This window comes from Halichoerus grypus, chromosome 3 (assembly GCF_964656455.1).
Source record: "Halichoerus grypus chromosome 3, mHalGry1.hap1.1, whole genome shotgun sequence".
Classification (NCBI taxonomy): domain Eukaryota; kingdom Metazoa; phylum Chordata; class Mammalia; order Carnivora; family Phocidae; genus Halichoerus; species Halichoerus grypus.
This window is the reverse complement of record NC_135714.1, coordinates 153,068,915-153,095,611: the sequence shown is the minus strand read 5'-3', so window position 1 is coordinate 153,095,611 and position 26,697 is coordinate 153,068,915. Positions and strand designations below refer to the sequence as shown.

Here is a 26,697-nt window from a genome sequence, read left to right as displayed (position 1 = left end):
GCAGAACCTGGAAATGCCACCTCCATGACCCCCACAGCAGAGGAAGTGGCACAGTTCAAAACTGCCCAGATCCTGTCGTGTAAACCAGCCTTGGCATCTGGGTTCTGGATTCCAAATGTCCTTAATGCATTTGTGAACCATTTAGGACAGACAGGTGGACAAAGGCTTTGCAATTTCTCTAGCAAAAGGATAGAGCTATTGGTGGAAGTGGGGCAGTTAGGGCAAGAAGCACTAACTTGTACAACACCCAGTGCTCCAAGCAGTACGTGCCCTCCTTAATACCCATCACCGGGCTAACCAATCCCCCCTCCCCCCTCCCCTCTAAAACCCTGTTTGTTTCTCAGAGTCCATAGTCTCTCATGGTTCATCTCTCCTTCCTATTTCCCTCCCTTCATTTTCCCTTCCCTCTCCTAATGTCCTCCATGCTAATCCTTATGTTCTACAAATAAGTGAAACCATATGATAATTGACTTTCTCTGCTTAACTTATTTCACTTAGCATAATCTCCTCCAGTCCCATCCATGTTGATGTAAAAGTTGGGTATTCATCCTTTCTGATGGCTGAGTAATATTCCATTGTATATATGGACCACATCTTTATCCATTCATCTGTTGAAGGGCATCTCGGCTCTTTCCACAGTTTGGCTATTGCGGACATTGCTGCTATGAACATTGGGGTGCATATGGTCCTTCTTTCACTACATCTGTGTCTTTGGGGTAAATACCTAGTAGTGCAATTGCTGGGTCATAGGGTAGCACTATTTTTAATTTTTTGAGTTACCTCCACACTGTTTTCCAAAGTGGCTGTACCAATGAAGCGTGGATCACTGCATCAAAAACTGGTGATGTATTGTATGGTAACTAACATAACATAATAAAATTAAATTAAAAAAAAAAAAAACAGAGATAGCTGGTGGTTGGGACTCAAAAGCCCAGGATAAACTCCAGCCTTTGGGGGCAGCTGAGATAAGCTGACAGCTTCATGGAATAGCCACTACCACATGCACTAGACAGCCAGCTCCTCAAAGGTCCATGTCATCCTGGACATCTCTTGTGAGCCACCTCCTCTTCTCATGGCCCCATCTCTGATTTTGAGCCAAGGCTACAAAAAGCTCTTACATGCAGATTTTATCCACTTTATGCTGACAACACCTCATATCCAGCATATGCCAAATGTCTCCTGCTTCCTGCCTGGCCACCTCTCTGAAGTCACAGCCTGGGGCACCATCAGGAACCCACATGACACTCGTGCATGCACATCCTAGAAGTACAGAGGGCTTAACATCCCATGGAACAACCCAGCCAATTCGAAGTGGGAGCCCATGGCTAAATGCTTCTCTCTCCCATCCCTCAGGCAGGCAATATTGAGAAACAATCTGTAGGGCTCCTCAGAAGGTCCCAGTGGGATCAAACACTAGTCACCCACAGTGGTGGACAACTCAGAGGCACACGCTATATTGGTTTTCCTCCTTCTCTGTCTTCCTCTGTTTTGTCTTCATTGCTGCTCTCTGAGATCACTTTCCAAAAACATTATATGCTGCAAGCAAACCTTTGTCTTAGGTTCTGTTTTGGGGAGGAGCATAGGCTAAGACCTCTTTCTTCATCTCTGGATCCCCATATACCAGCACTAGCTCTGTCTGTGTCCATTATCTATTGCTGCATAACAACTATCCCCAAACTCAGTGGCTCAAAATAGCAATCATGATTTTACAACTTGGGGAGGATTCATGTGGACGGCTTAGCTCTGCTCCACAAGGCATCAGCTGGGACAACTCAACCAGGGCTGAAGGATCCACTTCCAAGATGCTTGAGCTCCATGGCTGGCGAGCTGATGCTGGCTGTTGACTGGCTGCTCGGCTGGGACTGTTAACTCGGGGCCCCGGTTCTCCTCCACGTGGGCCTCTCCATGCGGCTGCTTGGGTTTTCTTACAACATGGCAGCTGGGCTCCAAGTAGGAGGAAGCGGAAGGTGCACACAGAGCCTCACTTCCACTGTATTCTATTGGCCAAAGCCTTGCTAGGCCCAGCCAGAATCAAGGGAGTAGGAAAGCAGACATACCTCTCAGTGCAGGGAGCGACATATTTTTAGTCATATTTGATCTGCCACATTGGCACAGAACACTAGGTAAATGAAGGGTTAAATAAATGGTTGATTACATAAGCAAATTAATTAATGTGTCCAGCCATTACTCAACATTAATTTTCCCTGCACCTGGACAGCCACTGTCATTCTACCTGAAATTTTAGAGTAAACTCTTACCTTGATACGAATGTATTTGAGACTGGAAGTTTGTCTGACCTCAGAGCCATGGAATATTAGAGCTGCGGGGATCCACTTCAGCCACCTCACAGTACCGGGGAGGAAAGTGAGTCCCAGGGAAAGGAAGGGATTCGCCCAAGGTCAATGTCATGGCCACTGTCAAGGAAAACACCCACCCAGGGCTCAAATTTCCAGAATTTGCAGCCCCGCTCTTCCCACCCCACCGTGATGCTGACGCTGGCGAGGTGTGCGTGCGTGCGTGCGTGCGCGTGCGTGCGTGCGTGCGTGCGCGTGCGTGCGTGCGTGCGCGTGCGCAGAGGAAGGGCTGCCTTCGCCGTAGGAAGATCTGCCTCTGAGTCCCTTCCTAGTCTCTACACCTGGACACGCCACGCTCCAATCTGTTTGTGTCCCTGTCACGGCCCCACGGCTCCGTCACTCACATCAGTTACTGCCCCATCCACAGCATGCTGCTTCCTCCTTTGGGGAGCATTTGAGGACCCCGTGGGGTGTGCGAGGCATAACACAGGAGAATGCAGACATAACACAATAAAAGCCATCTTCAACTTAATACTGAGGGCCGACGGAGTGCCAGGCACTCCGCCTCATTATCCTCATTTCACAGGTGGGGAAATAGGCTCTAGGGGGTCGGGGAACTTACCTGTGCTTCCCGCCTGAGCTGGTAAGTAACCTTCTGAGATTCAAACCCTGACCTAACTCTAACTCTCCACCCTTTCCCCTAAATCAGCCATCACACTGATTTGATCTCTCTCTTCTAGGAGGTTCCATCTGGAGGAAAAGCCAAAACACCACAGGGCAGAAGGTGACGGAGGGTGGCAGGCCCAGAGGCAGGCAGGGGCGGGCCAGTCACAGGAGAGGCAGGATTCAGGCCCAGGAGGGCACGGGAGGGCAAGTCTCAGGGAAAGGAGGCTTCAGAGAGAGGGAGGGCAGGCCAGGGCATCTGAGCGTGCAGAGCACCAAGCTGAGCAAAGGCTCGTTGCTGGGAAGAAGGGTGGATGGTTAGAGTTGGCAGCAGTGTTGGAGGGTTAAGTCTGGCTGCTGGAATCCTAGGGGCTCAGGATATCTGTGTAGGAGTGCCGTGGGGGGCTCGTGTCCTCCAAGTTCAAGAAGGGGACGGGGGGTGGGGGGAGAGCCTGGCCTGAAGCTGCATTTGCATAGCAAGCTCTGTTGTTCTGTAAACTGTGTGTTCACTGAGGTGCCATGCCCCATCCACAAAGCCTGTCTTGGTGCAGACAAGGGTTGCGGACAGGAGTATGAAAAAGGACCCTAGATGTGAGGCCGTGTGCCCAGGGTAGGGAGCCACCGTGATTCCCAGATGGGCCGTGGCAAGATGAAGCATAAAGGAACATTGCTCATTTATTAAGCACCTGCTTTGAGTCACTAGATGACAGCATGAGATTTCAATCCACTTATCCACCGGGGGTGGGGGGGGTGTCTCAGTGTCCCCATTCTTCCAGCTGAAGAAACTGAGGCTGAGGCTCAAGGAAATGAGGTGACTCACTCTGGCTCTCACAGCTAGCAAGTGGAGGAGCTGAGAGCCGGGTCCAAGTCTCTGCCCTCTGTGCACACTTTCTCTCCCCTGCAACAATGCGCTGGACGGGGCTCAACCTGGAAAGGTACAGAAGACAGGAAGACCATGGCCTGCCCAGTCACAGCCTGGCTGGACAGAGAAGACACACACAGGAAAATACCACCCAGAAGCACCCTGTGCAGTTTTTGGCGGAGGGAGGCATCTCCAGCCTCAGGCGCGTACCCCAGGGCCTTTGTCCTGCCTTCCCAGGAAGAGAGGTTTCCGCCCTGAGCAAGACGGTGCACGTCAGAGGCTGAGGCCTGGCAAGCCGGGCCTGGGGCCGATTCCCAGCACTCTCGGGGCAGCCGGGCCAAGCTGCTGACTCACTAAACAAACCTCAGACAAGTCACTTCCCTCCCAGGCACCCAGCGAGGCAATGAAAGTGGGCATCCCTGTGTCCCTGGCCGCCCAGATCTGAGCCCGCACTCCCTGTACCAGAGCAGCCTTTCCCACCAGAGCTGACTGGCAGCTGGTTGCGTGGGGAGGGGGCTGCATGATACGAGACAGGAGGGGATGTGTTGTTTGAAAGCTGATATTCAGTGGGAAAACAAAACCCATACTTAGAAAGTGAAAACCGTGCCTATTTATTTTCATAATACACACCACCGGAAAGAAAGCTCCACACACTTCTTGGAGAATATGCACGGGAGGGAGTCCTAGGGGTGGCTGCACTTCTGGAAAGGGGGTCCAGCGAAGGCTGAGAAACCAAAGGTGGGGATTGTATACTTTGCTCATTCTGGTAGAAGAGGTAGAGCCTCATTTAGGGCAACTCAAACTTCTTCAGCAAACTACAGGGTGTTCACTGGGTCTGGTAACATAGGGAATGGAAAAAGCAACTTCTAGAAGAGCCCACAACAGAATGTTCATCATCCAGTAAGAGGCATGCATTGATGCGGAAACATATTCAGGCTACATTTTCACTTTTTAAAAAAGTGAGTTACCAAACAATGTAATCCCAATATTCTAAAATAAAGTTTAAAAATACTCATGTGGGCACACATATATACCTAGAAAAAAGAAGTCTGGAAGGAATACAACACAATGTTAACGGGTGTCCTTTGCATGGAGATTATAGGGGGGAATCTCTCTCTCTCTCTCTCTCTCTCATTGTATCTATTTCTAAGTTTTCTGTATGTACCTACATAGCATGTTTAATAGAGGAAATAATAAAAGGTTTTTTAATTAGGCCTAGAAAAGGTAAATTACCAAAGGGCTAAATTTACTTCCAAAGTGAACTTAGCATCCTTTTAACTGTAGAATTAACAGCCAGCTCCTTACTGTGATAAATGCTATGCGTATATATATATATATATATATATATATATATATATATATATCATCTTCTCAAATGCAGCACCAATTTTCTTCCTAATCTGCTCTGGTAGGGACAATATTACAAATAGTTTGCATTCCTGACTGATGGCCAAGGGTGGGGTATGAACGCGGGCTAGAAGGTGGCAGAGAGCCAGTGTAGAATTAAATTTTTCCAGGGATCATCAAGAGGGGATTGTCTTAGAAATTTCTGTCTCACCATTGATCATCTCCTGAGCTATTCCCATTGCTTCTATTTATTACCCTAATCTGAAAACTTGACGTAAACCAGTACCAACTGACAGAAAAACTGAGTCACAGAGAAACAAAGCGACTTGTCTAAGATCAAACACTGGGCAGAGGACAGACCTGTAAGTGTTTGAACCCTGCAGAGCTGTCCTATCATCCAACAGAGGTTGATGGGACACCTACTATGTGCCTGACACAAAGTAGGCCCCATGGAGTCAAAGGTAAATAAGACTCCTTCCCAGATAAACATGTTCCCAGACTAGTGGGAGGCGAGAGGCTCAAAAACAGAGAGATTGCCTCATCGCAACATAGATGCTGTGTGTAAGAGCTGTGGGACATGCAGAAGATGCAGCTGCGAGATCGCTCGGGATGAGGACTGGGACCGGGTAGGTCAGATGGGTGGAGGGCATGTGGAAAAGTCTCTCTGAGAGGGGAACATTTGAACTGGGTCCCGAGACATGAAAGACGAATCTACAGAGTGAAGAAGAGGAGAAGGACGTTCCAGGCTGAGGGAACAGAGTATGCAAAGGCACTGGGGTATGAGGAAACAGGTCCTATTTGGAAATTTACTGTGCCTAAAACACAGGCTGTACTATGGGGAGTGAGTCAGGGGAGAAGCGGCTGGCCAGGAGAGTGGGAGCCTGAATGTCTTCTGAGAAGTTTGAGCTTCACTGTAGGCAAAAGTTTAAGCAAAAGGGTGACATTTCCAGACCTTCCGGAACCTCTAGCAGGATTGGAGGGGGAGAGGCTCGGGGTGATAGCCAGTGAGTGACGGTGGTGAGGGCCTGGAGTGGGGTTGACAGGACAGGGCCCAGAAGTCTCCATGGACCGTGGAGGAATCCCAGCATCCCCGTGGAGCCAGCGGCAGCCTTTGCACCAGATCATAACTGACGGGGAGGGCTGCTCCTCTGTGTCAGGGTTACGTGAGGACCTGCCAGGCCGGGCTCAGATGATAGAGGCCTCTTACCTCATCCTGTCCAGCCCAACAGCCTGTGTGGAGACGTAGAAAGATCAGGTGATGTAGGTTAGGAGGGGCAGAGTCCCAAGGAGGTGGGGCCAGGTGACACAGGGGAATAGGGCCAGACCAGGTGTCTGGGGGCCTCATGATGTAGCCTGGTGACAGAGACTGGATGCCCCCCCCCAGCCCAGGGCAGCTGAGACAGGACAGGATGATGTGGTAGGAGGTGCTCAGGACCTGGATGTCAGAACCACAGCTCCGGCTCTGCTCAGAGTGACGCCTGCCCAGGGACACCCCACCACGACCACCTCCCTAAGGCCACTCCCTGTGCTGAGGCCAGGAACAGAAAGGAGGGGAGCTCCCCTCTTTTCTTTGCTTCTCCTTCACAGGCTCAGAGATGCAGAGCATTCTGCCCCTTGGACACTGTTGAGTATAAGCTCCTAATTTCTGGAAGCCTAGAGAGGGAAAGTGATTTTCCCAAGGTCACACAGCAACACGGCAAGTACGTGGCTGGGCCAGCCCTGCAGAGCATAAAATGAAAAGGTGTAAACCCCAATCTTCTCCCCTTCACCCACCTATCTCATCTCCAGGTATCCTGTGACCAGGAGACCACCTATCAGGGAGGACTGCAAAGGCCTGGCCGCTCAGGTGGCCCTGGGCGCTCAGCCAGGATGCAGGTTGTTTTGCTGCCCAGGGAATTCTGGACCTTCCTGTGCTGTACCTGGGCTCTTCGGGTTCAGCTGTGGTTGTGTGGATGCTCATCCCAGGGAGCAGGCCCCGGGGAGCATCCTCTGGCAGGGTCCCTGTCCACTTACTGGCCATGTGACCTTACTCAGCCCCTGCGCGCCACCTGAGCATCAGCCCCGGGACCTGTGAAGGGGCATAACCGTACCTATGTCGGAATTGCTGTGATAGTCACATGAAACACCAGGTGTGACAGTGCTTTATAAATGGCAGTGCCCCCCCAGATGTGAAGGTAGAGGGGCTGCTGGTCACCCACGTGAGTGTGCATACTCAGGTATCTGTCCACACCTGTGTAGATGTTTTCTCCTAGGCAAGTGTGTGTTCATCTGTACTGGGATTAAATACTCCCTTTGGGCACTTTGGTTACTAAGAATCAGCTTCCCAGTGAGGGTGGGGGTGAGGAAGGGGGGTGCCTTTACCAGTGGGTTGGGAAAAGGTCTGGGCTGCGGGGAAGGCGGTGGGGCTTGTGTCTGTGAATGCGTCTCTGAGCAGTGCCCCTACATTCTCTGGGACTCTGTCTTTATTTCGAAACAGTGTTCTCTGAAAAGCATCTCTCCCTTGGCTTGGGAGCCTACGCACAACCCTTGCCTCCAACCTGGAGCCAAGGCACCCTGGGTTCCAAGAAGAGACTGGCCTCGGGGGACCGGATGGTGGGTGGGAAACCAGAAGAGAATGTTCTCTAAGGGCAGAAGAGTGGGGAGCATGAAGCCAGGTCAGCCCAAGATGACACTGAAGAGTAGGTGCTCTCCCTCCCTCAGTGGGGATGGACTGCCCTCAGGGTGCCCAACCCTCTTCAGTGATGGCCACTGTCCCTGCTGCTCCAGGAGTGCCCTGAGTCCAGTCCTTGATAATGAATGCTGGGAGGGAGGCAGGCCTTTAGCTCCCACGTGGCTCTCCCCTCCTAGTTCTGGGGGTGGGGGTCGGGGTAGCAACACTTAGAAAGGATCAGAGACTCACCCCAGCCACACGGCCTGTCAGGGCAGAGCAGGGCAGGGGCTGGGTCTCCGGAGCCGCTTGGCATCTTGCCTCCCAAGCCCCCCATACTCTGTGCCCTTGGACAGTGGGCCAGGTGGGAGGGGGCTGCTGTGTGGACTGACCATGAGTCAAGGGACCAGTTTTCTAGGCCCCAACTCCAGGCATGAGATCTGACAAACACATGAAAGCTTTGCAGTCATTGCCCCCCTTGGAAATGGTTGACTTTGGAGCACGAAGGCTTCCGCTCTTGGGGGACTTGGACGGTGGGGCCCCGAGACAGACCAGCGTCCCTGGGCCTGGAGCCTGAGTGCTCTGAAGGTGGGGACCTCTGGGCTGCTGGGCCCCAGCCTCATTTCCTGTGGCTGCCGTGGGGACGGGGGCGGGGAAGGAAGGCTCGGCCTGGGCGAGCTAATCTGGAGAAGTGATTTTCCTCCTCAGCCAGGCCCTCCCTGGGCAGGGCTCCGGGCGAGAAGGTAGGCCCAGCCAGGGCTCCCAGGGAGGGGCTGGCTTATCAGGCAGGAAACACTGGGCTCCGGCCACATCCTCCTCCTCCTCCTGGTCACAGCAGCTCCCATGGGCAGGAAAATACTCAGCAGCTCGGCTGCTCCTCCGCCCTCTCAAGGCCCCTCCTCCGTGCCTTTGCTCTCCTCTTCACCTTCCAGCCCACCGGACAGGCGGCGTGGAGAGCGGCGGCCCACTGCGCTTGGAGCCCTGCCCTGGCACCCTGGCCTCCCAGCCCTGCAGCCGCCCCTGAGCCCCTGCCACCGTTCGGGGCCCCTACAGCCTGGACATGGTGGGCGGTGGTAGGCAGGGATGGCAGAAGCACAACCCAGGGTTCCGCTGGCTCCCGGAGAGGTCCGGGTGGGCTCGTCGGGCCCCTCTGGGCCAGCCTCTGGCCCTCGGAAGCCACCACTGAAGTGGTGTCTGGGAACCCTAGGGTCGTGTGCCCGCCTCCCAGAAAAATGCACTGGGATTCTGTCCTCTAGGAGGCTTGTTTCCAGCCTCCCTCTCCTGGGCCAGCACCCACCTAGACCAGCTGCGTTTCAAGAAGCACAAGAAGAAACTTCGGAGGTCTTCTGAAGGCCTGCTAACCCACAGTGCTCCCGCCTCCCTTCCCATCTCATTCCCAGGGCTCCTTCTTCCCATTACCCCGCACCCCCGCACCTATGCCACTAGCCCCTGCCCACCACTGAGACCCCCATTCCAGCAGAGGGAGAGCCGTGGGGGCACCCTCGCCCACAGCCCTGTCCTAGCCACCCTGCTTGGCTAAGGAAGACTGACCACCTGGGTCCTGAAGGGTCTCACCCTCACCTCCCCGTCGCAGCTCTCCCCCCACAGCCCTGCACCCGCTTCTACTCTCGGCGGCCTGCTTTCAGGCCAGTTCCCTGACCTCTCTGGGCCTCCATTTCCTTTCTCATCAAACCTGGGGGTTGACAGCATGATAACAATGATTCCTTCCAGCTCTGACCTCCAGTGATTTTTTTTTCAAGGTCACAGAATTGGGATGAGAATCTCCTAATTTCAAGCCCCATGTTCTTGCCAGTGAAAATGTAACTATTCTGTTTACATGAGGACACCCCCGGCGGAGTGACGGTCATCATCAGAACAAATCACTTTATCATTGATTTTAAGGTTACACACTTTCCCTGACCTTCACAGCGCCCTGAGCTGTGGAGCTGGTGCTTCTGCTTTTCAGGGAAGGGAATGAAGAAAAAGCAGGTTCCAGGACTTGTTGGGTTGGAATGGAAGAGCTCAGCACCTCTCCGGCTTCTCTGACATGATAAGAACAAGTCGGCGTGGAGAGACACAGGCTGGAGCACTGCCCCCTTCACATGACCTGTTCCCCACGGAAGTCACAGCCCCACCTTTAGGTTTTGTCATCAGAACCTCCAAGATGCAACAGCCAGTTCCCTGAGGCCCCTAGGGCTGCAAACTCTTCATTCATCAGAATCCAGTGATTTTTTCCAGAATCCACTGGAACATTTTTGTTGTTTTAAGGTTCCCCCCACCCAACTTGTCCCAGACCTGTGCTACCCCACAGCCCCTCAGAGTGATGGAAGATGAGTGACCTGTGGAAACACGGTGAGCAGGGCCAGGGGACCCACCATGTGACCCAGCTGTGTGACACTTTGAGATATGACTACACCCTATGCCTACATGCAGAACATTCCAAAAGTGCCCACAGAGTCCACGCTCCCACTCCCTGGTGAAATCCCCAGCCTCCCTCTTTCACGCAGCATACAACAAGACCTTCCTCCTCCTGCCCCTCCCACATCCCTACAAAGTTCAGCGTCTGATTAAGGGGAACACAGACCTCAGGGAGGACTTGGAGGAAACCACACCCTACCCGGGCCTCAGACATGGCCCCACAGCGAAGAGCAGAGGAGCATGACCACCAGCCTGCAGGGATGAGGATGACCTGGACAAGATGGGGACAAACACGTCTCTCTCCACAGATGACAACAAGCCCACAAGGACTTAGACTGAAACAGGAAGGATTTAGGTGAGGTACAAGAAAGAACTTTTTGATGATGGAAGTTGTTAGACTAGCTTACGGAGAGAACGACCCCTTTTTCTGAAGGACTCAGATCAGATGGAAAGCCATCTGCTAAGACTGGCTAAGAGGTAGCCCTCAGTAGAGGCCGGAGTATGGTCTAAATGACCCCTTGGTCTCTTCCAATCCCACTCAGTATCCAGACAAAGAAACTGAGTGAGTCATCTGCAATCCCCTTAGCCATATTGTATTTTCTCTCTTATTTCTCTCACACAAGCAACCCCAGTAGGACAATCACATGGCTCCAGAGTTTTCAAACTAGTACCAGCCTCCAAGCCTAAAAAAAAAATAAATAAATAAATTGTTTAAAGAAATCTAAAATAGACAATAGGTATCCTGTACATGCATATAAAGCTTACAATTTCTCAAGTGTCTACAAATTCACCATCTCCTTAGAGGAGAGAACAGGTCCGGGGATTTATCCAAGTCCCCATTAAAATCCAATGATGAGGTAAGATCAGACAATTGCCTCCAGGTCCAGGCATTTTCCAGATACCCTCCTAGAGAGTTTAGAGCTCTGAGAGCCCTGTGAATTCAGCCAGCAGGGCTGATAGTGTTCTGAGGGACTCCGGAACCAACCCAGCAGCCTTGCTGATAGAATAATCCTTTCCCCTACATAGTAACTTGATGCTCAGGGAAGGGCATGCCATCCATTGTGGTGTTTGGGGAAAGGAACACTCACAATTTGCCGATGGAAACCAGCAGTGAGCACATAATAGGTCCTCAGGAAGACAAAGCCACCATGACAAGTGAAGTCAATTGAGCATGGTCAGATTTATGTCAGTCATAAGTAGTCTTCAGGGGTTTTAATTCTTCCTGTTGAGAGTTCATCCTGGGAATTGAACGGAGGCATTTTGTGCCTTAGTTATCAATTGAGACTCTTTGGGAAACCCAACAAACAAGCAGTTTGAAGCAAAAGCTGTAAACTTGTTCATATGTCTAGATCTGGTGATTCCCTGCTGGAAGTCAAGCCAAAGACATAAACAAGGAAATGTTCACTGCAGTGTTACTTATAATGGAAAAAAATAAAAGTGGGAGATCTAATAGCAAGGGGGCAGTCAAGTGAATTAAACCACATTAATGCTCTAAAGTACTGAGCCATCATCGGAAATAATAGTATGAAGATAAATATCAATATGGCAAAACTTCTATGTTTTCTATGATTTTTGAGAGAATAAAGCCAAATACCAGCGGTATCTATATCTACACTGTGATCACACCAGGTACAATTTTGAATACACAAATACAAGCCTGGCAAGTTCAGGATACCAAAATGAGCATATTGAAAATAGTTATGTCAAAGTCATGGAGTGGCTAATTTTTCTTTTTTCCAAATTGCCGTTTCAACTGGCAAGAAAACACCTTTTGCAGAAAAATTAAGTTTGATAGCACAGGAAAATGTTTACTTAGTATTAATGAATAAAAATGCCTATTATAAGAGACATATGTAGACATAGAGCTAGATGAAAAAAAATTTAAAGACTGGATGGACCTATGTAAAAAAAGTACCAGCAATGTCTCGAAGTTGTGGATAATAGATGATCTTTTTTTCTCTAAACTTTCTACAAAGACTGTCTCTTCTGAGACTTTAAATACCAGTAGAAGATACATGATAGATAGACAGATATGGATAGATGGATGGGTCAGGTTGGTGGATAAATGGATGGATGGATGGAAGGATAGATTAAAAGATGATAGATGATAGATATGGATGGATGGATGGGTCAGGTGGGTGGATAAATGGGTGGATGGATGGATGGATGGATGGATAAATGGATGGATAGAAGGATAGATTAAAAAGATGATAGGTGATAGATAGATAGATAATAGATAAATATATCTCTTTTCTCCCTTCCTTCCTCTCTTCTCCCTCCCCCCTCTCTTCCTTCCAAATCCCTTTCACTGGGAGGAAATCAAGAGCATAATTTTCAAAAGGAAAGCAGGCAGTTACAAATGTTAAAAACCTTCAGCTGCTCTAGGATGGGATGGGAGAGGAGATTGTCCTGCTGTACCCTTGTGCCCATTCCCGACCTGTTTACTACAGGCTACAGTCTAGCAGGTGAGAGTGAATAGCCAGGGATGCATCACATCCAGCCGGAACTAGACACACACAAAGGCTCCAGGGTGTTGGTATCCAGAGAGATGGGTGGGGGAAATAGGGACCCAGGAGGTTTTAGGAAGGAAACAGGAAGAATTAAAACCCCTGAAGACTACTTATGACTGACATAAATCTGACCATGCTCAATTGACTTCACCTGTCATGGTGGTTTTGTCTTCCTGAGGACCTATTATGTGCTCACTGCTGGTTTCCATCAGCAAATTGTGAGTGTTCCTTTCCCCAAACACCACAATGGATGGCATGCCCTTCCCTGAGCATCAAGTTACTATGTAGGGGAAAGGATTATCATCTATATCACCAAGATGAACTGGAATACCTCAGACGTTTATTTATTTATTCATTCATGTTACTGTTGAGCAGCCACTATGTGTCTGTCCTGCTGAGGAAGATGCATATGGGTGGATGATTCCACTGCCAAGCAGTAAGTGCTGTTACCAGGGTCTGCTCAAGACCCCTGGGAGCTCAGGGACAACAGTAACTGGCCCCTCTGCCAGGCAGGGTTGGGGACATGTAAGCTGGATTTGGATGGTGTGTGGGATGTCACCAGACGGGTGATGGGAGTGAGGGTCTCCCCTGTAGGGGAAGAGCACTGGGATAAACACGGAAGAATGGGAAAGGAAACATTTCAGAGAACAATAGGTCTTTTGTGCAGTAGGTACCCAATGGTGGGTAGGGGGATGCTGTGCAAGGCTTCTGGAAAGAGGAAGATTAGCCATAGGGGCACTCACATGGGGCCAAGCCAGGTGTTGTGGGTCCTGAAGCTCAAACAGTTGGGAAGGCGGGGGCAGGGGGCTGGCATATGAATACATTACCGGGGCTAATAAGTGAGAAGCCCAGAAGCAGGAACCTCATTGCATTCACATGACCCCACTTCTGTGCTCACCCTGGGTGCCCTGGGCGATGAGCAGATACTGAAGGATCTTAAGGAAGAATGAAATAGTCACATCTACATTTGAGAAAAAAAAAAGGCAACCCCATCAATTCTCATCAGCCAAAGTAAAAGGTGCTCTTGTCACTGAGGACAGGTGGGTTCTCAGAACAGGCAGCTAAGACTCCAAAATACTCCTGGCTTCTGGACATAACTGTTTCACTCACGGCTGAGCAGAAGTGAAAGAGCAGCCCTGTCGCCGGCCTGTTTCCTGCTCTCCCAGAGGCAGGGACAACGCCCCTGCCCCCACAGTACGTCCTGGAAAGAAAAATGCCCATTTGGCAGTGCCGAGGGCCAATGTCCTGGGCAGACACTGCCTGACGCGTTCTCTGGACAGCTGATGACCCTGCAGACTGCCACTGCTAGCCAGCCAGTGGCAGTGAATTTGGGGTTCATCTGACTCTGACCCTGTAATTTCCTCTTTGCTCATTCTTTCTTTCCCCGGGGCTGTGATAGGCATGAATTGGACTGCACATCGTTCCATGCCATGGTGAAGTGCTAAAAGAGCCATGAAACCTCTAGGCTATTCAACTGACGCTGCCAATAAATGTATCTGGGATGAAGGGTGGGAACTCCAGCCTCCCCTAACTGAGTTGGGTGAGCTACACTGCCCCACCTCCCACCCTGGGCCTCAGTGTCTCGGGCTGCACAGTGGGGTGGATGGATGACAGGGCCCCACGTGGGATCGTGAGTGAGGATTAGCCCATAAAACTTGCCGTAAATTTCTCTACACCTATAAAGTGCTATTAAAGTAATGACTACAGATTATGATCAGAATTGAAGGCTGAACATATGCCCATTTCGGCCCTCCCAGAACCCACTCCTTGGCCCAGAGAGCCTGGGAGAAGACAAGGCTACCCGTGACTTGAACAAGTAACAACTGCTCCCCCACGGAGAGAAGCCAGGCATGGTGACCCGCAAGGGGACTGAGTAATCATCTGCTTTTTCCAGATACTTTTTGGCTGGGATTTTAATCCTAAGCCTCACAAGATGTTACATCTTTTAGTTACCAATCCAGGCGTTTCCCTCCCTTCTCCACCATTTCCCGGGTTTTGAAAGCCTGAGATGTCTTGTTATACCACATCAATAAATGCATAGTAAAGAGAGAAAACTAGGTATTTTTCTAGATTATTTCAAAGAAGGAAAAAACGTGGCAGCCTTAAGGAAGCAATTGGGCAGAACTTACGTCTTATCTTGAGAGCGCCTGATAATCACCTCATTCCACTTTAAAGTGTGAAGTCATCCTGAGGAGAAAATTGTTCTGCAGGTAGGTTATGAACTGCTCTTTTCTTTCAATATTCATGATAACAACACTGTTTCTAATGTGTCAAATTAGGCTTTATCTCTTTACCATAATTCATAAAATAAACCAACACTACAAGATAACTTTCTAAAATAAAAAAATTGATGTAGAAAGTATTTTGACCAGTACTGTAAAGGAGAACTGGGCATTATATCTATGCCTCCCTGGAAAACCTTTTCTGTTTGCAAAACTATAATTCAAATGATAGAATGGTCATGGTACAAAAACATTTATTTAAATTAAATATTTTAGACAGATCAATATCTACAACCGTTCCAAAGCATGTGTATCTCTTACAAAAAAAAAAAAAAAAAAAAAGGAACAGTTTAGCTTAATGTCTGTGATAATGTTTTACAAGATTATTAATATACATTCTGGACTGCACCAGTCAATCATACTGTGAATGATTTACCATTTATTACCAAATGTTGCATACAGCAATAGCATAAAGATTAATTATATCTTATAAGTAATTTTATAGTAGGACGCCTTGGAAGGAAAAAAAAGGATCTCTCAACAATATAAAATATAAGCTAAAAATAGGAGAATATATAAAACACTTACATATTTCATACAGGCAATAATATGCTGCAATTAAAAGACAAACAACTGTCTTTTCCCTCGTTGCTAGGTATGTTCCTTCAAAGGAGGTTTGTGAGAAGGATGGAAATGTTTTTGGGGTGGGGTCAGGGCTCAGAAACTTTTCTGAATCACAGTGCGTTTCTGTTCTTTGGGAAGTCAGTATAGGGAAGGGGAAGTTGTTTTGAAGTGTTAGCTGAAGATGTTCCCAAGAACCAGCTGTCTGGTGAGGAGAGCAAATTCCTATCTCAGTTATAGGAATCATGTAGGATTTTTAAGCCAGGGGATCTTCGAATTCATGGGCAGTTCAGGGGTGGAGGAAGAACAGAGAAGAAGAGAAAAAGAAATCCCCGGAAAGGAAGAAGGGGAGTCAGAGACAGTGAGAAGGAAGCTCCTTTTGCACCTGCAGAGGGGAGAGTATGCTGAAATTTTGCTCAAGAAATGAACACATTCAGATGGGTGGTAAATGATGTGGTGTAGAAATTCTTTTTAGGTTTCCTGCTCTTGGGGTCATTCGGAACAGGAAGTTGACAAGAAATTGCCAACATCTAGAAGAGCGTCTGATTTAGGCTGTACAGACATGCATTGAAGGACGAGCGGGAAGGTGTTCGTGCTGTGCATGTCTCGCATCCGCTGACTGTATAGATTCAGGCTCTGCATATTCTCTTGAAACGTATGTGATTAAAAAAAAATTTATCTTAAACAATGGGTTTAAAAACCAATGGCTTGAATTCAATCACATTCAGTGATGCAGTCAACCCTAGTGGTTAATTTCCCAAATCAAGACGAATGCTGTTCCTCAAATTGGAAGAGTCCTTTTGAAAGACCGCGATCATTTGGGAAGGCAATGCCGGTGCGGAAAGCCATGTGTTCTTGGGCTGCGCACACGGAATTATCACCAGGTTGGACGTTAATGAATTTTATTAAGACAAACTTTTTCTTTTTAATTAGCCTTGAAAGAATCCTAGGTCAGAAAACCCTGGAGCTGAAGGGGCCTTAGATGTCAAGTCTGTCCCCCACTTTACAGATTGGGGGAGGGGCTGGAAGGGGAAGAGAGCCGAGTGCGGGTCCCTCCAGCCTTCCGAGGCAGAACTGGGACCGGACCCGGGGTCCTCTGGGTCCCAGCCCAGGGCTCTTCTCACCTGGGGGACCCAAAGATCAGGACGGCTGTACCCCATGCGTCTGGGTCAGAAGCTGGAGAGGTGTGAATGCCGCTGAGATTTTCACACATTGGTTTCCGTGATGGGGACCGGGAGAAGTAATGAAAATCTGCCGGTTAACCATCTTTCGGCAACTACCTTGCCTTATTCCCAGGGTGTAGCCAATGAGAACCCATTTGAAGGAATATACTCAAAATGTAGGCGGCAGGGAGCGCAGGGGCACTCAGACCAGCAGAGCCCCGTTCTGCCCCGCGGACAGTTCAGACCTGCACACCCCGGGCGGTCGGAGGAAAGCTGGTAGCACAGCGCGGTCGCCTCTGCTCAGCGCGCGGGAAGGAGAGGGCTGCGGCGACTCAGGTCTGGGCTGGCTGCCTCCGACTCTATGATACGCTGTAGCTGTTGTAGTACGTGGCCGTGGCATCAGCCAGCACGGAGATAAGGCTGGTCTCTGTGGGGCCTGTTGATGTCACCTGGGAGACAGGGGCATGCCCACTGAGGGCCACAGCCCCTGCAGCAGAGTCTGGGTGGCCAGGAGTGTTCAAATACTGGTCGAACTCATTGCGATCCATGTCCCCCAGGAGTTCCACCTGGCTCAACTGATCCAGGGCATCAAAGCCGGGGTGTTCGGGAGGGGGGGAGAGTTGGCCCAGGTGGGCGTGGAGGTTGGAGTGGAGAGGGTGGTAGGTGGCAGGAGAGTAATAGGCAGGAGACGGGGGACAGGCAGGTACAGTGGACATCACAGAGACGCCCGGGGACTGGCCGAGGGCCAGGGAGCCCAGGGGATGGCCGCAGTGGAGGGGGCTGGGGGCGTACTCCGGAGAGTAAGTGGGCCCCGGCAGGTGGGCGATGCGGCGGGAGTGCGCATGCTCCTCCTGGCAAGGGGAGGAGAAGAAGGTCTGCTCCGGCTCCAGCACGTCCAGGGGCGACATTTCCGGGGGCGTGGGCAGCCCGTACGGGTAAGTGTCCACGCTGCCCGGGGTGCCGCCGCCGCCAGTTGGCCCCTCGTGGTAGCAGCCCCGCAGGCTGGGCAGGGCGGAGCCCGGGGAGTACTCACCCCTGTCCTCCTTCTCCCCCAGCGCCCCGCGGCCGCCGCCCCGCTTCTCGGGCAGAGCGTTCTGGTCCCGGGAGAGGGAGCTCAGGAGGAAGCCCGGGTCCACGCGCTTGCAGAGGCGCTTGGCCTGCTTCTTCCTGCGAGGGCGGTACTTGTAGTTGGGGTAGTCCTGCATGTGCTGCAGGCGCAGCCGCTCCGCCTCGTCCACGTAGGGCCTCTTCTGGGACAGCGTCAGCGCCTTCCACGACTTTCCTGCTCACACAAGTCAGAGAAGGCCACCTTCAGCATCTGCGCGGCTTGGGGAGGCCGGTGCACCTGTCTCAGGCGCTCGTGCCTCCCAGCGTCCACACTCGCACACGCCGTCCGCCTCCGTCCCCCATCCCACATCCCACCCGCGGTTACCCGCCCTCTCCACAAAGGACACCGCACTCCTGGCACCCCGCTCCCAGCCCAGATCTCGGCACTGTGAGGCCAAACCAATCTCTCCCGCTTGCATCCCGCAAAACCACTAACTACGCGCACAATCACTTCACCTCTCCTATAAAAGCCCTTAGATAACGCAAACGTGTAAACAATGCGGGATTCACAGTGAAAGGCCCACCGGACCCAATGTCAGATACACGATAAAAATATATAAGGACCACACTGATCTGGGCTCTTTTTTACCCTACGTGGACCAAGTCTAATCATTTGTGCATTTTAATGAAAACTCTCTGCCTTTACTGATCACCGCTGCCTCTCAGCAAGTGATGCTGTGTTTATGGCATAAATCCCACAGGCCTTCTTGTGAGGGAACTAGGGCTCAGTCCATCATTTCACAGATGTAAGTAAATTACAGGATCTCACTTAGGGGAACAGACAGTTATCCCTCACATCTGAAGGTCAGTTAGGACCCTGCCATGTAAAGCCCATTGCCAGAATGCTCGCATCTGCCTGCAACATGCACAAGCACACGCACACACATGCGTGCACACGCACACAGGTGCACAAGCACACACACACTCACGATAAGGCTTCCTGCTCTCTACTTAATCAGTACCCTGTGACTGTGGCAGGGGGCAGTTGCTCGGTCATTGACTCTTCTTATAGAAGCAAATTCTCTGACTTCCCTGGGTCTCTTTTTTTCCTCACTATAAAATGTGATACTATCCAATTCAAAACCCTCTCTTTAAGAAGCATCCCATGCTTGTAGCCCACTGGTGCTAAAGTGCTGGTTTCACCTGGATTTTCTATTCATCCTTATTCCCTTCTGTGTTGTTTTGTAAATTGCTTTAGCATCTCTCTCTCATCTGTCAGTACATTCATTGCACATCCCACTGGCTGCTGGTTTTCTGAAGGTCATTTCTGGACCCTTACCGCCCTGGGTGAACTTGGGATTCTACAACTTTGGAAGTTCCCCCCCACACACACACACCCTACTCTAATGTATCCTGAAGTTACCAATCCTACTAGCTTGGAGGTAAGTACCCCCATCCCCATGCCCTGTAAGGAAAGGGGCCACATGTCCCACCCAGAACCCTCGGCACAGGGCCCAATACAGAGCTACGTGTCCTGCCACCTCAGTACCTGCACTGGCTGGCTCTGCATGCCTGGCCCTCAAAGGTCACTGGAGGAGGGCGATTATTTAAGGGCGCTCTACCATTGGGATGAAAGTTTACAACTATTGTGACAGAGTCATCAATTGATATAATTAGCTGTCACTTAAAAGGGCAACTCGAAAAGTGTCAGGAACTCTGGGTTTGGAGTTGGTCAGCAGTTCCCTGTGGCTGAGACTGCAAAGTTGTTGCAAGAGGCCCAAGATCCTGGTACACCCCACACCCTGTCTGTGGACTGAATATAAAATGTGACTCTAGTTTCTAAGTGTACATGAATGTCATAGTATTAATAAAATAGTCATTTTAAATGCCATTAAATGTATTAACTGTCTTTATGTGCCTTCTTATTCATAGTATCCTAAAAATAGTAGTGCTACTAGGTGAAGTTTTTGATGTTAAAGATTGGAAAGCTTAGAGGCAAAAACGTTGCCTAGTTAGAAAGGAAAGGGCTGGGCAAGATCATGGGGTGGACGTGGATCATCCTGCTGCCCCCCCTATTAACAGGTATAGAAAATCCATATTTTTAAAAGCCCCTACCCGAGGGCCAGGGGCTATGTGGTTAAGCAGGAAGTAATCAGTGTCTTCCCTGCAAAATGAATTATAACCTCTGGAAGCCTAAGTGCAAATCACCAACAGGGATCAGCTCCCAAGAGGCATTTGTCAGGTAGGTCCTTTTGACTGCCCATCCCCTGGGAAGCAGGCAGCCTCAGTCCAGAAAGGCTCCCCGGCCTGAGCTCCTCTCCCATCTCTGGCCTGGGCCCGCAATGGAAACCTCACTCTCTCCTGGTCACAGGAGCTGCCCTTGAGCAAAAGGCACAGTGCCTGGGCCCACCAAAAAAAAATGTTGAGGGACCCACAAAAAAAAAAAAAAAAAAAAAAGGTATTTTCATTTCTTTAAAAACCTGAAGAAAAAAATGAACTTTCAGGTAAATGCTTTACTGTTGTATATATTAATATATTTGTCTTTATGCCCACACAGTATGAAATATAATTTTTAATATTTTTTATGAAGAAAGGGGCTCACTAAGACACTGACCTACCAGTGTGTCCTGGGCATATCTAGCCAGGGGACTGGGCCATGGGTAGGGGACTTTTTGAAACCAGCAGCTTTGAAAGGGCATCTACACTGCAGGAAGAACCCTGGTTTAGCCAGCAGAACGGTGGGTGACAGCCCTCACTCCATGGTTTGGAGCTCTGGAGGGAAAAGGAAAAAGGCTCAGTTCTGGGGGGGGGGTGCAGTTGGGGAGGGTCAGGCCAGCCTCAGGTGACCACATAATTTCCCTTGTCCCACTGTGCCTACAAAATGCTTCGAAAGGTCCCACAACTTAAAAGGAATAAAACCTCCGTGGAAGGGCAAAAAGGTTAGGAGTAGAGCAGAGTTGAAAGTACTCAGCTCCAGACGTGGGAAAGAAGAAACCCCAACGAAAACCGACTCCAACTCTAAATTTTCGGACGTGCCCTAAATCCTTTCTCTGGGCCCCTCCGGTCTGGCTCGACCCTGTCCCCAGGCCCGCTGCCCCTGCTGGGACTGCGTAGCAGCACTTGGAAAGTGGCAGGCTCCAGGACAGACCTCACTGGCCGCCCTGAGCATCCCAATCACAGTATCTACACTCCTGAGATTGAGAAATACATTACCGAATCGAGCCTATTTGCGTACTTTTTGCTGTAGGTTTAATAAAGTTAAAGAAGGGATGCGTTCCCGCAAGGTCTCTCTTGACGAATATTCGTTAATAATATTTACAACCTCCTGTGAGCGTGCCAGTGGCAAAGTTCAGGGAATGGTGGGTTTCCCGCTTCGGTGTTCCTAGCAAACACCGGTTCCACCCAGCCTCTGCGTTTCCGTCCTGACCTGTGTGCGCGCAGGTCCCGGTCGCCGGGCAACCGAGGCCTGGCCGCTGTCGGCCCCGCCTGTCCCCTGGGACCCCAAACTCCGCTCCTGTTCCCGCGTGTGGGCTTCCTGGCCGGCCGCAGCGGGCCGCGCGGTTTCACTTTGGGCCCCGTCGAGGTGTCCCTGCTCTGAATCCCTGTCACTGTGCGCATACCCAAGCTCGCACAGATGCCCAGCCTCGCGGGCACAGCGAACGCTCGCGCTCCCAGAGCATACCCATACGCCGGGTCCAACCCAGGCTCCGCGCGCTCGCAGGACCCCCACCCCCGGTCCCTAGCCGCGAGCCCCGGGGGCCCGCCTCCGCCAGCGCCCCCGCCCCGCGGACCTCCCGGGGCCCCCCGCCCGCCCGCTCGCTTACTCACCCAGCATCTTGCTGAGCTCGGCGTTGTGCAGGTCCGGGTTCTGCACCGCCAGACGTTTCCTCTCGTCCTTGGCCCACACCATGAAGGCGTTCATGGGCCGCCGGATACGGCTCTCCGAGCCCTTGTCCCCCGGTGCGCGGGGGGCGGCCGGCGGCGACAGCCCATCCGACAGCTCGGCTTCCAGGGCCGGGCACTCGAGCCCCTCGGGCCACGGATAAGCTCCCAACAGCGTGGCCATGGCCGCACGGAGGTCCCCTCGCTTCGCCTCGCAGGGCAGGCGCGGACCCGGCCCTCGCACGGGTCGGGCGTCCAACTTGGCTGGCAGCCGCGGCCCGTCCCTTTATTTATCAGCTTCGGGCGGCCGCGTCCTCCAATGACTCTCGAAGGCGGCGCGGCCCCTCCCTCCGTCTCGGCGCGGCCCCACTCCCTGCGTCCTGGGCCACCGCGTCCCCGCTCCGACCTGCCAGGAGGGGGAGAGTGGAGGGAGGGCCACTTCCCCGTGCCCGCCCCGGCCCGCTCTCTGCCTCCCGAGTCCCTCCCGGGAATCCGCGCCTGGCCGCCTCCACTCCCGCCCTCTCTGGGTGCAGGTGTCGCAGAGCCCGGAGGCGGGCGCCGCCCGCAGTCCCCTCGCCCTGGACCGGGAGCCAGACTCCAGTGCCCTGTCCCAACTGGCCGTGGCCTCTCCTAGCCCCACTCCACCAACTCCTCCCGCGCCTGGAATCCCCTGGAGAACCGAAGCCAAACAGGTTTCGCTAGGCCTGGCCGGGCACGATAGACATGGACCATGAATCCCCCCAGAGCAGCGTGTGAACCGTTCTGAAGAGAACATTCCTACTCTTTTTCTCAAGTAACCTGGGCTCCAACAACAATCTCGCTCCCAGCCAACTTCGGCGGTCAGAGACTGGCAAGGACTAGGGATGCACTCTGCATGGGGTTCTATGCAGTGCTCACCGAGCCCCTACTCCCCACCCCCGACGCCCCCGCAACTCCCAGGCTGTCTTGAGGGCTTAACTGCATTCTCAGTTCTCCTTTATTCACTCTGCCATCTGATTTCTCTCCTCTAACACCCTTATCTCCACACCGCGCTTGTCTCCGAAGTCCGCGGTGTCTCCAGCTCCCTGTCTCTAGCTCTTCTCTCAGGGAACTTCCTTCTGGTTGTATTTTCTCTTGTGTCTGTCCTACTTGTCCTGCTCCTCCGAGGAGAGTTGCTCAGGCCCTCCCCTCCCGCGTTCCCCTGCGGCTTTCCGTCTGACTTCCCAGGTCAGACTGGGGCAGGTTCTGGGCCCGCGCTCAACTCAGAGGGCTGAGGGCTGGGAGCTGAGAGCAGTCTCTCCAAGGTGCCAGCCCTCTGCCCCCGAGGACAGCTCACGCGATCCCATGCTTCCTGTGAGTAGGGCTGTCCTCCTGGCTCTTACGGCAGCATCGGCACACAGTAGGCCCTCAGGAACTGCCGAATAAGTGAATGAATAAGTGAGTGAGTAAATAAGGCTTAGACACACCCTACTGTATGAAACACGGCGATCATAAGGCTTGGTTAGATCCTGGAGTTCAATCTACAAATATTTACTGAGCGCCATCCCTGTTCAGGGCTTAGTAGAAGTGACCCTGAAAGGAGGTAGCATTGTGGCAGGACCCTCCTGGGGTCTGGAGTCAGGACCTGTCTTCAGTGTTTGATAACTTAAATGCGTGACTCCGGGCAAGTCACGTATCTCTCTAGGCCTTTTTTCCTAAACCTAAAAGGAGGACAATGATAAGACTTGATCTCACAGGGCTGTTGTGAAGATTTGGTGAGATAATATATGTGAAAGCTTAAACTCTGTATGATGCTTGATGTTAATACAACTCTGGATGTAAAGCCCTGTAAATTCTAAGACCAAATTTCAATGTCCTAGTGTGCACCGAGTTCACAAGTGCCTTGTGTGCAACATGCGCTCCCAGACAGGCCCCACGGACCCCAAGGCAAGTGGATGGAGAAATGCAACTTCTCTGTTTTTAAGTCCCAATTTTAACCTATAGAACCCAGGATAATTTTCATCCCGGAATGGGCTTTACTCATAAAATAGATTGCTCAGTTTTCCTCTCCCTTCCCGGCAGGATCCAGCAACAGCACCCTACACCCATGCGCTCCACATGCTACCCTCACAGGCCAGAGCTGATCAGCAAAAGGAGCAGGTGCTGGCTGGAAAGTGGGTGTCTGGCAGCCAGGAGAGCATCCTGGAACCCGAGGTGGAGCAGAGGGGTTGGCTGGCGACAGGGACCGAGCCGGGAGCGGGTTGAACGGGGGGGAGGGGAAGGCGGGGGAGGGGGAGCAGAGAGAATGTTTCCACAGTCTAGGCGGACATCCCTACCCCGGGAAGCCTAGGCCATTTCCTGTGTTGGATCCCTCTGCCAGAAATTTCCTCAAGAAAAATCCCTAGGCCGGGGTACTCTAGGAACCGCGGGGTGCGGGAGGGCACCTCGTTGGGGTAAGGAGGGAAGGATAAGGGACCTCAACCGGGGGTTCGGGAGGGGGACCTGCGCTGCAGCCGTGGACCCCTGGACCCTTTCTAAGCCCACCGCCGGGGCAGGGCACAGACAGTGCTCGGACGGCCCAGAGGCCTCTAGGGGACAGCGCCCCCTTGCCGGCCACGGACGTTCCCACTCCAGCCCCCAGCCTTTGGCGCCCCGCCGCCCGCAGTTCCGCAGCAGAGAGCGCACGCATTGGGGCCGCGCCCAGGCACCAGGTTAAGAAGAGGCAAGGGACCCGGGGAGCGCAGAGCGGTCAAGTTGGATTCCAGAGCTCTTTAGCAAAGTTGGAGAAAACAGCGGGGGCGGGCGCAGAGAGAAGACAAGTTGTGATTGTTGTTTCCAATTGTTTAATTTCTTGCATTTCGTCTGGAGAGAGTGCACGAGACTGAGTCGTCCAGGACCTGGGCGTTAACGGCCTCATGGCTCGAATGGGCGCTGCCCTCAGCGTCTGAGCAATCTGCTCACGGGAACCTGGGCTCTTTTGCTCGCTCCATTCCTTCACTTCTTAACTTGCACCCGCGCAATGATTTACCTGGGCAACTTTATGCGAACCTGCCCTGATGCAGGCGGTGCTAAGGGATGCGGGTCCCTGTGACCCCTCTGCCTCTCCGGTCACTGCGACCTTCAGTGCTCCGGAACTCGAGTAGACCTCAAGTGTCCCCAAAGCCCGGGGCTCGGAGGGCTGAGCGGGAGGGCCAAGGCTGGCGATTCCCCTCCCCCCCCCCTCACCGCGCAACACTTGCTTGGAACCGCGCTGCGCCCAGGACTGCAGCCAGTCGTCGGTCGAGGTTCCCCGCGGTAAATCCGCAAGCAATGGAACCAAGAAGTCTCGAGTAGGGGCAATGGAGTGGGGTCCGCAGCGGGATGGGATGGGGGTTCCGGCAGATCCCGAAGTGCAGAGTCCGAGCAGCGGTCTGTGTGTGATGCCTCAGGGACACAGTGGACACCGCTCAAGTACCACGCAGCAGACCTGTCTCAACACAGACGCAAGCGAGCCTTACTTTCCCGTGTATATTGCGAGAACTGCACTCTCTGCTCCCTCAAATGACTTTTGCTTTTTTTCCTTCCTTTTCTTTTTCCTTTCCTCCTTCCCTATTTCCCTGCTTCCCTCCCTCCCTCCTTCCCCTTCTTTCTCCTCTCCTCCCCACTTTCCCCCTCTTTCTCTGCTCCCTCTCAGGTCTTTCTTTAGCTCTGTAGTTGAACATGCGTTTTCGGAACACAGGACTTGAAGTCTGAAAGCCCGAGTGTAAATTGCTGCAACTTACTAGCGGTGCCATTTACTTGATCTCAGCCTTGGTTTCTTCATCTGTAAAATGGGGACAAAACCAGGATGACAGATACAGTAGTTGTGAAATCACCTCCTATAAAGAACTGTGAAATGTTACAATGAATGGATGACATTCTAAATAAAATTAATAGGGTCAGGCCTTCAAAACGCTCCCCCTCAAGGAGCAGGAGTTTTCCTTATTCTATTCCAAACCTAAGAATTCTGGTGACTCTAGGAGAAGGGGAAGGAGGGGGGTCAGGCACCCGATCCCTGCTCTAATGGGGAGCTCCCGCACCAGAGCTCAGCATCTGGACCAAGCAGAGCCCTGCGCTGGTGGAACCCCAGCCACCAACTTTCATCTCTGCAATGGTTTTACATGTGTGTTTGCTGGTACGTTTCATCCCTCACACCAGGCAAGAGGCTGAAATCATCATCACCACCATCATCTTTGCTCACACTAATTTATGTACTTGATTGACAGACAGTCTTTGTAAAGGTCATTGGCTGACTCATCTGGGCCTCTACACAACTGTACAATTCCTCTTGGAAGCAGGCAGCCCGAGTGGTCATTAAGCCCTTTCCCTGATGACACAGGAGAGACTGCAACTTGCAAGGGGCAGAGCAGAGACGTGAACACACATCCCTTGCCTTCGTGCCTTTGTTCCCTGGTTGCAGGGCTCCCCGGGGTCAGCTCTCCACTTCCCACCCTCAGCAGAGCCCCAGGCCCAAAAGAAGGGCTTCTAACCTGCTGCCGTGTCTCCCGCTGTCCTTGTGCTCTCTCTAGTCTGGTCCCTCCAAGTTCCACCGGAGCTTTCCTCATCCAAAGGGTGTTTGAAGTTCAAGGAAATGTGAAAAGCAAACGAGCAAACCCTGTTGGCCATGGGTGAGGTGCATGCTGGAGAGCCAAGAAACCTGCCCAGGCCTGCCGGCTCCCTCTCCCCCCACTCCTCGCGCCTGGTCCAGCAACAAGAAACCCTGACTTCCCTCTAAGCAGCTGTACTCAGAGTTGCTCTTTTCTAACCCAGAGGAATCTCTTCCTAGTCATTTAGGAGAAATTCATCAAGGTCCCTAATTTAGAATCATTTGGGTAGGTGGGATTAAATCACACAGCATGGATTTAAGATGTACCTGTAGGCTTACCTGAGTGGCCTGGAAGTAGGCAGAGCACAAGGAAACCCCGACAGAGCTTCACTGTGTCTGAGGTTTAACTGCTTTTCCACGGGGCACTAGGGGCAGCGGACTAGGGTTTCCAAACTGCATTGTTCCTGAATGTGGGCAGTGTAGACCTCTTGCCAATATC

The 26,697-nt window shown here is 51.9% G+C and overlaps 1 protein-coding gene and 1 long non-coding RNA gene across 2 annotated transcripts; both read right to left on the bottom strand.

Annotated features, from left to right (window-relative positions):
- Positions 1-15,200: 15,200 nt before the first annotated feature.
- On the bottom strand, positions 15,201-22,411 carry SOX7 (SRY-box transcription factor 7). Its single transcript, XM_036092437.2, has 2 exons — positions 21,623-22,411; positions 15,201-18,029 (listed from the first exon to the last, which is right to left on the bottom strand). Exons 1-2 carry the CDS (start codon positions 21,858-21,860, stop codon positions 17,107-17,109), a joined length of 1,161 nt encoding a protein of 386 aa, XP_035948330.1. The 5' UTR covers positions 21,861-22,411; the 3' UTR covers positions 15,201-17,106.
- A 2,160-nt stretch (positions 22,412-24,571) lies between these two features.
- LOC144381285 (uncharacterized) lies at positions 24,572-26,172 on the bottom strand. The gene is made up of 3 exons (XR_013446193.1): positions 26,143-26,172; positions 25,396-25,501; positions 24,572-25,104 (listed from the first exon to the last, which is right to left on the bottom strand). It is a non-coding gene; the product is annotated as an uncharacterized LOC144381285 (long non-coding RNA).
- Positions 26,173-26,697: the final 525 nt, after the last annotated feature.

Excerpts from the sequence above, each read along its gene's own strand:
- SOX7 (XM_036092437.2), bottom strand. The coding sequence starts at position 21,860 with ATGGCCACGCTGTTGGGAGCTTATCCGTGGCCCGAGGGGCTCGAGTGC. Across the intron at positions 18,030-21,622 it reads CGAGCTCAGCAAGATGCTGG|GAAAGTCGTGGAAGGCGCTG; the intron begins GTGAGTAAGCGA and ends TTGTGTGAGCAG.